At 40.3% G+C, this 13,747-nt stretch overlaps 1 protein-coding gene and 1 long non-coding RNA gene across 3 annotated transcripts in view; both read right to left on the bottom strand.

Annotated features, from left to right (window-relative positions):
- Positions 1-3,713: 3,713 nt before the first annotated feature.
- Positions 3,714-6,158, bottom strand: LOC306993020. Of its 2 annotated transcripts, XR_013796391.1 has the most exons (5): positions 5,589-6,158; positions 5,202-5,298; positions 4,852-4,980; positions 4,561-4,633; positions 3,719-3,911 (listed from the first exon to the last, which is right to left on the bottom strand). It is a non-coding gene; the product is annotated as an uncharacterized lncRNA (long non-coding RNA). The 2 variants fall into 2 exon arrangements; XR_013796390.1 differs by having other exon boundaries at positions 3,714-4,633.
- An 826-nt stretch (positions 6,159-6,984) lies between these two features.
- Positions 6,985-13,747, bottom strand: part of LOC306992330 (ADP-ribosyl cyclase/cyclic ADP-ribose hydrolase 1) — a 226,800-nt gene continuing 220,037 nt past the window's right edge. Inside the window, exon 10 of the mRNA XM_079601068.1 lies at positions 6,985-7,334. Within this exon, the coding sequence (XP_079457194.1) occupies positions 7,259-7,334 (76 nt within the window). The 3' untranslated portion in view covers positions 6,985-7,258. The remainder of the gene's footprint in view (positions 7,335-13,747) is intronic.

Genomic DNA, 13,747 nt, shown 5'->3' with positions numbered 1-13,747 from the left:
TCGTTATCGCCTCAAGGTCAATCAGGAATGCATGTCAGCCCTGACACCATGGAGAGCGTCAGACTGGTACCGGTCAGGTGTAAGCCTGGGGACTTCCTCGAGCCTGAAGGTGGTGTCCACGGACGCGTCCACCTCAGGTTGGGGAGCACTGCTCGAAGGCAGACCGTTCTTTGGCCAGTGGGCGGAACGAGTCGAACTACCGCACATAAACTGCCTGGAAATGATGGCAGTGGACTTAGCGCTGAGGCATTTTCGTCCTCGGATAAAGGGACACCACGTCCTGGTCCGTTCGGACAACATGTCGGTAGTAGCCTACATAAACCGCCAGGGTGGCGTGAGATCCCGGAACCTCTTCAGGTTGACGGAACGCATACTGGTATGGGCCCAGCACAACCTGCGCTCGCTGAGAGCAATGCATCTGCCTGGCCATCTGAACGTAGGACCAGACAGACTCTCACAGGACAACGTCCCGACGGGAGAGTGGTCTCTACACACACAGACAGTGCGTCTGTTGTGGAAAACGTTTGGCAGAGCAGAAATAGACCTGTTTGCAAACCAGGAAAACGCTCACTGCCCGGAATTCTTTTCAAAAAGCACGAACGCGCTGGCCAGTGTCTGGCCCCGCCGTCCGCTCTATGCTTTTCCCCCTGTCTCACTCCTACCTCAAGTGCTGGAGCGAATCAGGAAAAGCGGATGCTCAGTACTTCTTGTCGCACCATACTGGACGAATCAACCTTGGTTCCCAGTTTTGATGCGGCTCAAGAGTGCTGCTCCGTGGCCGATCCCAGTGAGGAGGGACCTTCTCACGCAGCCCATTGGCTCGATTTTGCATCCTCACCCGGAGCTATGGTCCCTACATGTGTGGGCCATAAACGGGTACCCGCTAACCTCCCAAGAGGAGTGTTAGACACGATCGAACAGGCTAGGGCCCCGTCTACTAGACGGCTCTACGCTTCCAAATGGTCGGTGTTCTCTGGTTGGTGTTCAGACCTAGGTCTGTCACCCCTCCAGTGCGGGGAAACGGAGATTCTCTCCTTCCTGCAGGAGCTGTTGGATAAGGGTAGGACCCCATCCACGCTCAAAGTCTATGTGGCAGCCATATCAGCGTTCGTTAATCCAACGCTTGGCCATTCACTGGGCAGAAACGACCTGGTGGTCCGTTTCCTTAGAGGAGCCAGGAGGTTAAATCCTCCGAGGCCTCCTTCAGTCCCCGTTTGGGACCTTTCTACGGTGTTAAACGCTATGAAAGGGGCCCCTTTCGAGCCTATTCACTCAGTTGACATGAAGCACCTGTCTTTCAAGACCGTGTTTCTTTTGGCTCTTGCTTCAGTGAAGCGTGTGGGGGATTTGCAAGCGCTCTCAGTTAGAGCCTCTTGTATGGAGTTTGGGCCCAACGACTCTATAGTCGTGTTGAAACCGAGGCATGGGTACGTACCTAAGTCCCTCAACACACCGTTCAGGGCTCAGGTCATCTCCCTGTCGGCTCTGCCGGCCTCTGAGGACGGAAATAGCTTCCTTTGCCCGGTCAGGGCATTAAGAGCTTACGTGTCCCGCTCCGCTGTTTTTCGACAGTCGGAGCAGCTCTTTGTTTCGTTCAGTGGGCGCTCTAAAGGGCGGGCTGCGACGAAACAGAGTTTGTCTCGATGGGTGGTGGACGCCATTGCGCTAGCCTACGCATCGAGGGGTGTGGAATGCCCTTTGGGCATCAGGGCACATTCTACAAGAGGCATGGCCTCTTCGTGGGCTTGGTATAGCGGAATCTCGTTACAAGATATTTGTATGGCGGCAGGCTGGGCCTCCCCGTCTACATTTATAAGGTTCTATAACCTAGAGGTTCCTGCGTTGCAGGCTAAACTGCTCTCGGTCTAGAAGACTAGGTATGGTGTTCCTGCCCCGCACTGCGGCCCAGGTCACTCCAATGTTTTAAGCATCACTCACTGACAATGTGTCCCATGAGCATGCTATGACCCCTCATATATATCTAATATTTACATATATATGTTATTATGCCCTGAGGGGCACTATTATAAAGGGATGATGCTAATTCTAGCCGCTCTCCCTATATATATATATATATATATATATATATATAAACTCTTGGTGTAGGCGCTTGTATGCCAGGGCGCGTGCGCCCTCGGGTGTCTGTGTCGGTCCAAGAGCACGCACGGCGTCTTACAGAGGTTCCCGTAGCGTCGCTATATCGACGCAGTAGGAGAGAACTCTACGTAAGAGAACGTACTCGGTTACTAACGTAACCTCGGTTCTCTCTAGGAGAGGGAACGAGTACTGCGTCTCATGCCGTGCGTGCCCACGCTGTGTCGCTTCTGTGACGAAAATCAGAGTGGTAACAGCTATGCTTGGTATTTATAGACCTAGGCCACGCCTGTTTCGGCGGGAGATGACGCAGAAGGGCGCGAAGCGCCCTCATTGGCCAGCGTCACTGGCCTCGCATAGGCTGTGCTTTTCTGGCGGAGCAGCCAATGGGCGCGCGTTATTTGCTCCGCCTAAGGTTGTATGCTACAGAAAAGCGTTTTACATAATTACAAAATTAAGGATTAATTTTTAGGCTTCAATCTCGAAAAAGAAATATCTTTCCCGTAGCGTCGCTATATCGACGCAGTACTCGTTCCCTCTCCTAGAGAGAACCGAGGTTACGTTAGTAACCGAGTACGTTATGTTTAAATGTTTGAAAGACATACTTTTTGTTTTTCTCTATTGTGAAGTGTGTGCCTAGCTTTGCTAGCGCACAAATAGGCCCAGACTTGAGTGTGTTAATCAAGCACATGGTGACTAGCATGTATGCGTTTCCTGTATCCAAATAATTGAAACAGACATTTTGGTAATTTGAAACTTTTTATTTGAATGATCTTACTGATGATTTCAATGATTTTACTGATCATTGATTTGGCTTTGTTTTTGCCAGAGGTGGACAGTAACAAAGTACATTTACTTGAGTACTGTACTTAAGTACACTTTTTGAGTATCTGTACTTTACTTGAGTATTATTTTTTCTGTAAACTTTTACTTTAACTTCACTACATTTGAAAGACAAATATCGTACTTTTTACTCCACTACATTTCTGTCAAGGTCCTTGAGTAAAAAGTAGTAAGCAGCAGATTCAAGCAGTTGTAGTATGTACTTGTGTTTGTGCTAGAAAAATATCCAAGACATTTGTGAGAAAATATTCTACAAGTGTGCAACGTCCCACATGGAAAGAACCTATATAAACATATATGTTTTAATATAGGTTTTGATATAGGATTTTAATATATGTGACATATATAAAATTGGCCGTTTTCCTATATTATATGTACATATATGCACATATATGTACATATATGTATACATATATGTGCATATATATATGTACACATATATGCACATATATGTGTACATATATACGTGCATATATGTACCTATATGTGTACATATATACGTGCATATATGTACCTATATAGGTACATATATGCACGTATATGTGTGCATATATGCACATATAGGTGAACATATACGTGCATATATGCACACATATATACGTGCATATATGTACCTATATAGTACGTATATGTGTGCATATATGCATGTATATGTTCACCTATATATGCACCTATACGTTTACCTATATATTAGTACAATTATTAATGTATATTATGTGCATATATGCACCTATGTTTACCTATATTAGTAAAATTATGAAAATCCATAGCTAATAGGCAACATAAATAAAAGCCCAAAATGTAGAAATTTACATTATTTATTTACTTAAAATAGTACAAGAATAAAAATAAGTTAAAAAAACAACAGAAAAAAAAAATGTATCTTGTTGATCTTCTCAGCTCCGTGAGCTTCGAATTGATAGATGTGCCCATCTGCCCTCGGCTGGCTGCCGGCCACTTCTTCAATGTAGCATCTAGAAAAGACAAAAATAATAAGACAGTATAATAATAATAATAATATAGTGCTTCATCAGGAACCCAACGTGCTTACAGTACAGCTGCGATTGGACACATATTTTGGATAAAGGGCTGATCATCATAAAAAATGCGTCATGTAAACACGTCAATTGGAAGATTCTGATTGGATTCTGCTAAATCTGAAAGAAACTCTGATTGAAAACATCACCCGCATTTTCCTGCTAGGTTTACTCGAAGAGCAATAGGATATGCATTAAAATCAAGCAAATCATTACCGGTATAGACAAAATAAGGCACAAACAAAGGACAGAGGGGATTAAGGGTAAAGGAGGAGTGAAAATGATTATTTATGAACACTTCAGATGACAACAATATGCCATGAGGTTATTTGCAACACTATATGTTCTACAAAATATAGGACTACACACCTTACAGCGCAATATCCCAGAAATGTGGCTTTAGAAGAGGAAAGGTAGGATCAAGAAGTGAGCAAGCGATGAATTAGTATTATAGGTGCCAAGCAGATACAGTAACAATAATGATGCCTAATAAACATTGATACAAGTAGGCTATTGTTAAAGTGGTGAAATTATAAAGTCTTAAAAGTTTTGTTTTCCCTTCTCAACGCATTATGCATTTACTCACCAAATAATGGCTGCCTTTTTAATTTGGTCAATGGCGACCAGCTGCTCCCCATCCCCTCTGGTTGGCTTCCCACCTTAAAGTAATATTTCAAAATTATTATAAAAGGGGGTAAAATGAAGGTGGAGAAAGCAAGAGTTTTTTTTACATACATCACATTTTCTTGAGGTGCAAGGAAATACAAAAATGCCAAGCAAAAAAGTGATGGTATGCCGGCACACAAACATAATTTATTCCAGAGAATATGACTGACATGACAAGGATAGAAGAGATAAGGAACATGTTGTTTTGTACCGTTCAGGTTGCTTTTCAGCAAAGTCTCCAAATCAAGGTGCCCAGCAGCAGATTCCACACCATGGCAGAGGTGGCAAGGCTTTCCACGCTTCTGCCTGGCAACACCCCAGAGCCCTTTATAACTTCAATCTGAAAAATTATTTCACATCACAATATTAATTTATTGGCAACTTTTAGAAACTTTTTCATGTTTCATATTGATTCGTATGTTTAGCTTCCCAATAGTTAATAGGTTTTTATGTATAAATGCAGATTAATAATATGTATAAATGCAGATTAACGATAAAGATATGAAACAAATTAAAGGGATAGTTCACTTTGAAATTAAATGTTGGTATGTTTTAGCTTACCTCAAGGGCATCCAAGATGTAGGTGTCTTTGTTTCCGCAGTAGTTTCAATTTTGATATTTGTCTGTCAGTCATATAATGCAGGTCTATGGTCACCTCCTCAAAGAGCATACACAGAGAAGTAAGTTACAAATTAAACAATTCCCCGTCTTAAGTACACATCGATGGCCTAAGACACGAAACGAGCGGTTTGTGTGAGAAAACGAACAGTATTTATATCGTGTTTACCTCTTGTAACCGTCCAAGTGATCTGAGGGCGGGCGTCACACACCAGGAAGCGCGCGCGCCCTCAGATCATTTGGACGGTTACAAGAGGTAAACACGATATAAATACTGTTCGTTTTCTCACACAGACCGCTTTAATTAAAATTAGGAATAACGTTACTTACGATTGATGATAATGTCTTTCAGAAGGTTAGAAGGCGGCCTTTTCGCCATTCCACCAGCTTCTCAGTTTTTTTCAGTCCTTTTAGGGAAAATTCCGGACACAGTCGATTGCCAAAATACTATGGGACCCTGTATCGTCACCCTCAGTCCATTCAAGTACGTTAGGACATAACGGAACTCCAACGCTGATATCGCCATTTTTACTCCCAGCCGCTATCTTTCTTTCGGCGCGAAATAGCGCGCTGGGCCGCATGCGGATGACGTCATCAACTGCGCGACGCTGTAGCGGCCAATCGGTAGCAGCAGAGTGGAGAAATGCTTGCCAGTATAAATAAATAACGTTAGGGAAATAAGACGCAATTAAAGAAAAGCAATAGATATGGATCCAGTACGTTACAAAAGGTACCTCGTTGACTTGAAATTGGCAAAAAGGCTTGGTTGACAAAATAAAAAAACGACAAACCAATTTGTTATACATTTCCTTCTTTTCCACTATCTTCTTCTGTTGTTTATATGACGGTTGGCAAACCAACTAAAGGTGCATTTCCGCCACCTACTGGGTTGGAGTATGGAGCATTGGTACACTTAGGAAGATAATTTTTTTTATATATATATTTATTTTCCACTATCTTAGAAAGAATTGACCTTGTAAATGTTTCAAAACGTGCGGACATCATAGCTTTCCATCTCCTCTCACTTAATTGCCATAATAAAATTTCATAACATGCCAACATGTGATACCAATTTCACGTTCGCTAAGTTACACAAGTTCTTGCATTTAAAAAAAAAAAGTTAGTTCTTAGTTATAGCCTTGATAAAAGAAAATGTCATATCTTGCCAAAGAGCTACAAAATGACCAGATCCTGCCATGAGCTATATAGGAGACATATCTTATGTACATATAGGGCTTATATGTGGATATAAAGAAGCAATACAGGAGACCTATATGGCCTGTATATGCACATATATGCACCTCAATTTTGCCTATATGTGGCATATACGCATATATGCAGCATATATATTATCATATATGTGCATATATGCTGTATATATGCAGCATATATGTGCATTTAAACTGCATATTTGTTTCATATATGTGCATATATGCAGCATATATGTGCATTTAAACTGCATATATGTTTCATATATGTGCATATATGCAGCATATATGTGCATTTAAACTGCATATATGTTTCATATATGTGCATATATGCAGCATATATGTGCATTTAAACTGCATATATGTTTCATATATGTGCATATATGCAGCATATATGTACATATAAACTGCATATAGGTTTCATATATGCGCATATATCCTCATATAGGTTTTTTCCATGTGGGACTCTCATTGGATGAATGCACATACTGATTTGCGGATGTGCAACATTTCTCTGTGACTTCAAATTTTTTGATGCGGGTGTGTGAATGCGTTTTGCACCATATTCACTGCAGCAACTGTAGCAAAAATGTGAGCATACAAGTTTCTTAATTTGTGATTTGTAGAATAGGATTTGTGCACCTGCAATGAAGAATTTGAGAAAGTTTTGGCCAATCGGTATCCAGGAACAGAACTATCTATAATCTAATTGATGAATGATGAAATACATTTCCCCCAAAATTCTATCTGCTGTAATACATACTGATATTTTTTCAAGTGTATGTGTATACATTAGAAGAGGTTGTTGAAACATCTTTGACTGGTTGCCCATCTGGGATTGTTCATACACTGAAGAATTGTCAGTGTCCTGTTTAGAAAAGATACAAGGGAAAAAAGTTAATGTTACCTATTGCTAATTGTATATAATTGCATTACCATTTATATCATACATACGTTTCATGCAGTAAATGAGAATGCAGAGTTAAGAACTTTTAAGCCAGGTAAGCCCTTTTTCCATATACCCCGGCCCATACACATATTGTCCGGAAATACCATCAGGATTTGCTGCTACCATTTTGTGAGGCAGGACTAACCCACAGCCCTACCCCTAATCCTAAAACAATGCAAATTTGTGAGGTAGGCCAGATTTTCAGGGCACCAGCTTCATATTTCCAATGAACAATGCCAAAATGGGTTTGTTTACATTGTAGTCTATGAAACAAGTCTAGAAAAAAAGAAAAGAAAAAAACATGGCACATCACAGTGTTTGTGTACAGCATTTAAGTATTGTTTGGCATCATTTTAAAGTACAGTAATATAATTACAGTATATTATATTAAAGGGGTGGTAAAGTATGATTTCACTTTTCTAACTTTAGTTAGTGTGTAATGTTGCTGTTTGAGCATAAACAACATCTGCAAAGTTACAACGCTCAAAGTTCAAAGCAAAGGAAGATATTTGCTTTTAAAGAAAAGGACTACAACAAATGGCTGGTAGGGACTACACGACAATCCTCCGGGTTTAGTGACATCAGCAAGTCTAAAATGTACATAAACCCCGCCCCCGGGAACACGCAGCCCATGTTGAGAAGATGAAAAGTTGTTATATAAGAGTACATTTGTGAGTCAGCTCAAACTTTAGCATCCATCTTTTCACATGCAATCGAAAGTCACTCAGTGTGCATCTCACAACAGTTCCTATACGGGCGATTTATAGATTAGCATGACAGAATATCCTAATTGAAGATAGTTAACTCCACATCAGCAACAAATTCATCAACTAACCATTCAGAGATACCATCTTAATACCAGGTGGAAACATGGCCTCTCTCTCAGTCACTCAATTTCAGGAATATTGTATATCATTTGCAGTCATCAGGGAGACACTATCAATATACAGTAGACTCCAGAAACTTCCAGCAGAGATAGGATATCTGGGTAGTATTGAAATAGAAGCTTCAAAATACTGCCAATGCCACTGTATTTTTTAAATGGTAGTATTGTCAGTATGGTAGTAATGTTGTATGTGTGGCAGTTACACTATTTAAAACAGTCATATGAACAATTATGGCTGCAAAAGTATTACAAGAGACTCTTTTTGAGTGCTGTTGGCTTTCTGCTATGCCCTGTGTAGTAAATACTGTGTAGAATTTGCATCTTATAATGTACTGAGTGTTCGCTTTTTTAGTTTGGTCCACTCAACATTGTGTCAGTAGCTGACGCTATGGGGAATCTCCTTTCTCCGAGAATACTGAAGCCTGATTAAATAACGCCATTGCAGAGTAATGGCCAATGGCTTTCAAGCGCTCAAAATAGGGAAACTAGTGTATTAATTTCCAGGTCACCGTACACTAATGACCCATGCAAAAGATGCAGAGTCTTCCCCTTCTATGTGCCAATCAACATCTTTCTATCCGAGCCATGCATATTCCCAAGTGTGGGGCTAAGTATGGTATTCCAGCTTAGACCTGTGGAACATACATGGTTGGACAGCGGAGCCTGCAAATATCACAAAATGTATTACAGTGAGCAGGGCTAATAATTTGATAAGGGAGTACAAGCAGAAGAACAAAGTAATGTAACCACTTGACTACACAAGATTAAGGGCATATAAACACATGGGGAGCTAATAAAACAAGAACAGAAACAGTTGTGACTATAACTAATTACTAATGTGTGGAGCTAATTAACAAGAACAGAAACAGTTGTGACTAATTCAGAACCAATGTGCATAAACGCGCACAAAGTGCGCTCCATTTAAAATCACTAAAAAATTTCACTCATCTCAGTTCATCACAATCTTACCAAGTTCTGTTATAATCAATGAAACTGTTATACACTGCACAATTAATGTCTTATTTACACCATGTCTACACTTCTTTTGTTGTAATAAGAGCCCAGCAAACACAACGTTGGCACAACGTACCCGACCTTCTAACAATGTTTTAACAACATGGCCAAAAGATTGCTTTAACTATGTTGTGTGGTGAAGGTTGTTACAGCGTTGTCACAATGTTGACATTAAACCACCGTTCAGTGTTGCTCTGAAGCGGGAAAATCATCCTTTTGAATTCCAACCACCTGTTGGGCTCATTGTGTTCTCATTCATCATCGAGCAAGGATACGTGAGTATTGTGTTTAATATCGCCTCAGCTATCAAACACAAACTACAACTTTAATATAATGTGACTGTAGCCTCGCTCGCACTGTTTTAGGTTTTAATTTGATTTGTCCGTTATTTTTTTTTTTTTTTTATTTAGTCTCTTCGTTTCTTTGCTCCTCTGTTTTTTCTGGATGTTTCCCCGATTAACGTTACCGACCTTTATCGGCCAGCTTTCGACTACGGTGTGCCATACAGAACCCGGTTTTGTTCATTAAATGTTCTGATCTGCCTTAGCGTTTTATTTGTTATACTTAAAATACATTTGTATATTTTTCTTTTTCTTTTTCTTTTTTCACAAATGCATGACTTTTGGAAGTGCAATTTGATTACCATATGCTGTTTTAATAAAGTTGAATTAACTAAACCTTCTGTCATTTTTACTCTTCAAAGTGTACACTTGCAGGTGTTGATTATAATTAAGCTAATTTACTGATATCCCCATTAAATAATAATAAGGATAAACAATATTTTAAAAAGTATATAATTATCTAACAAAATACTAAATGGGTGATATCTATAGGCATATATAGCAGCCAGTGCCGTCGCAGGTGGGGTGCGAGGCCCTGTGCGAACTTGAAATGCGAGGCCCTGCTCTTTGATGTGGAACAGTCACGCATAACTGTTCTAGTTCTATTGCACGCATAATCTCGCTCGACTCGCTGCAATACGTTTTTATCAAGTAGAATAATACAACATAATCATGAACATAGTCTGAGGCACCGCAATAGGGCAGGCAAGACGGACTATTGCCTGGGGCCCCGCATTTTAAGGGGGCTACCGAGGGCTGATAATTTAAACAATCAGAAATGTTAATATAAAGACGCAGCAACATCTCTGCATCCCCCTCAGTTGGGCCCCTCTCTCGCTACGCTCGTTATGCTTTTACCTTTTTCAAACTGGTGCAGCGCTTACTCGCTGTAGGTAGAAAATGCATGATTTTATTTGTTAAACATGAAAAGGAATTATCCGTCTGGCATGGCTAACACAGTCTCACCCCAAAACGTCACATACTGACGGGTCTTGACCATACGGCAACATACGACGAAAAGGGTACCCCTATAACGTCCATGTGTGACGATTCGGGTATGGTTGGGTTTAGGTATGCGTTAGGGTACCGCTAGGAGGCGCTGCTGGTGCGCTTATGTCTGCGTCTCATATTGACGTTATAGGGGTACCCTTTTCGTCGTATGTTGACGTATGGTCAAGACCCGTCAGTATGTGACGTTTTGGGGTGAGACCGGGCTGGCATGGCAGCTCGCTCTAACTTTAACCTAGATAGGCCTTAATGTTCGCTAGTATAGGTGCATATCCAAGTGATTGTGCGGAGACGTGGAGCGCGCACTGCGGCAGGCGTCGGCGCGAACACTTTCATTTTCCTATCAACAGTGGAAACAACTTTAAATAGGCTACTCAATCTTTTCTGGTCATACAGAAAAGAATAATGCATCAGTCGCAAGTACTTTTATTTGTGTAAACTCTCAACAACAAGAAAACGTTGTGCTTTTGTAAAATAAAATAAAACAAACAGGGCCGAGCGCATCTCAAAAATGCGCAAACTGGAGCGCGTCTCAAAAATGAACTGAAACACAGTGTATAGCCTCAAAAACATGATGAATATTTCTATATAAAGCTTGAAATGTCCGCTTTTAAACGAAAAAATTCGAATCGAAAGCAAATACCGGCTGATTAGGCTGTAATCCATAAGGTGCATTTCTCTCTAAAGGCATATCCACTTTACAGCGGAGATGTAGGCTATATAGATATGTTTGCAGCCGACACTGATTTAAAAATATATATTTTTTATTAATAAACAATAAAAATGCCTCGTTATTTTTTTCAGACATATTATCATTAGCCTGCTTTGGGGCAAGATTTATGCATGCGCTTGAGCGCGGAATAGGCTATTCCTCCATGCACTCAGTAGCCTATTAAGCAGAAATTAATATAAACGAGATTAGTTGACTAATTGCTTAAATGAATGACTACTAGTCGACTATAAAAATCTTTATTCTATGGAAATTCTAATCAATGCATTTAGGCTAGTTGACATTTATTTAATTAGTATCCAGCTCTTTACGTTAAATTAGTTGAGTTAACAATTAGTTAATGAACTAATAAAATAATAAAACAAAGATTAAATTAAGATGCAAACTATATATTTCTATATAGCATTACATTGCGTGTTCCACCACAAAAGACAAAATTAAAAATAATAATAGTAATAATAAAAAACTCAAGATTGCGAGGCCCCCTATGGCGCGAGGCCCTGTGCGGTTGCACAGTTCGCACAGCCTATGCGACGGCTCTGATAGCAGCATATAAAAAAATTGTCAGAACGTCGTCTCTCAGTTGCTGAATGTCGTGCAACAATGTTGCTACAGCCCTGTCGCATCTTACAATTCTACGTTGTAACAATGTTGCGAGCACGTAGACAGCGGCGTTGCCATAGCAGAAATGCAACGTGCCAGAGACGTTGCCACAACGTAAATGTGTTTGCTGGGAGGATACACTTGCGTGCTCCATTCGAGACCAGCTTTTAGGGCCGGAATTGAACCGATCTTTCAGGCCCAAAACTCCATTTTCTGCAGTGGAAAAAGCGTGGAATGGTTCGAGAACAGACAAAGTCAGGTTCCACAGACAGGTCTTAGATTAATCCGGGAGTAGGCCTTAGTTTAATTAGGACATTTAAGTAGCTTTTATAATCATTCCTTTAAAGCATTACTACATCTTGAGACAAAACAATGGCACTGGCATATTTTAAGATATGTCAGTGCAAGTTGCTTTCAGTTAAAACAGCTCAAACATGAATTTTAGTCTGGGACTAGGCTTAAGCCTTGTCTGTGAAACCGGGTTAAAGGTTATTAAAAAACATAGCCTTAACAACTTTATAGTAGAAAATGAAGTTGTAATTCTAATTGAAAGCAACACCTTTTTACATATATCGCGTGAAACCAAAAAACAAAACAAAAAAAAACATTCAATCACCCTTCATTCAAGTCAACTGTTTGTTCATGCAGATGCTCATATCAGGAGTTCATTGATTCTACTCACTGTTCACACTGTTTCCTCTTTTCAGTGTTTTTGTGACTCGAGAACCGTCGAAACTATTAACTGACTCTTGAGAGGGAACTGTTATCAGTATACTGCTTTTGACTCGAGAACTACTGCCATCGGATAAGTTATATTTCCAACAACCTATATTTGTTATACTTTATGCTTTTAACAAAAGACATCAGAAACATATACTTTGCCCCCTTCATGAAACCCTCGGCAGACAGTTCTACCAGAAAGACTCGGGAGAATTAATACTGTGACAATGAACATTTATTTAAATAAGGTCCCGACTTGGTGGTGGTTGGGGAGGATGGAGGTGGTTGAAGCGACAGCATCTGCGAACTCAGACATGTGTAAGTACCACCTTTTTATGCTGGCTATTAGGATATGATTGGATAGATGAGAAGGTAATAAGTGACGTGAATGATTGAATCTTCCTGGCTGAACTTGCTAGGCTTCATTTCTCAGCACGTCGATCATGTCCGAAAGATTGTTCTCAGTTCAGTGTACTGTTGGACTAACTCGAACACTGAATGAGTTGGCGAAAACCAGCATTTTAGGATCATATACTCCGGGATATTGGCTCATTTTGAGATGACTGTCAGACATGTCTGAAAGTGAGTTTTGATTGTAACTTGTAGATCTGTGCTGACTTGAGCCATAAAGTCAAGTCACATTTATTTATATAACGATAAATAATTATTTAAAAAAAAAATAACGATTTGTTTCAAAGCAGCTTTACAGAGATGACAGGAGAATACACATAAGGTTGTCCAACCGCAGTCAAACAACCCCCTCTACACCCTTCAACACAGGGGCTGATCGGAGGTTGCGCAAGCACAGCTGGACATGCCATCATCGGAATTACAGGAGCTTAATCACCAAGATCAAATGAAATGTAGCAAACACAGTTCCAGAGAAGTCTGAGAGCATAACGACTTTTCTTGTTACTAAATTGACCAATCAGAATGAATGTTCAAATTATGCAATAATGTCATATGCTTGTCAAAAAAGGGTTCCAAAAAAGGCAGAAGGGAGGCAAATTGAAAAGTGTCTCCTTCCTCA

This window comes from Phoxinus phoxinus (genome assembly GCF_949152265.1).
Source record: "Phoxinus phoxinus genome assembly, chromosome: 24".
Classification (NCBI taxonomy): Eukaryota; Metazoa; Chordata; class Actinopteri; order Cypriniformes; family Leuciscidae; genus Phoxinus; species Phoxinus phoxinus.
The sequence above is the reverse complement of the archived record's forward strand: the minus strand, read 5'-3'. Positions and strand labels throughout refer to the sequence as shown.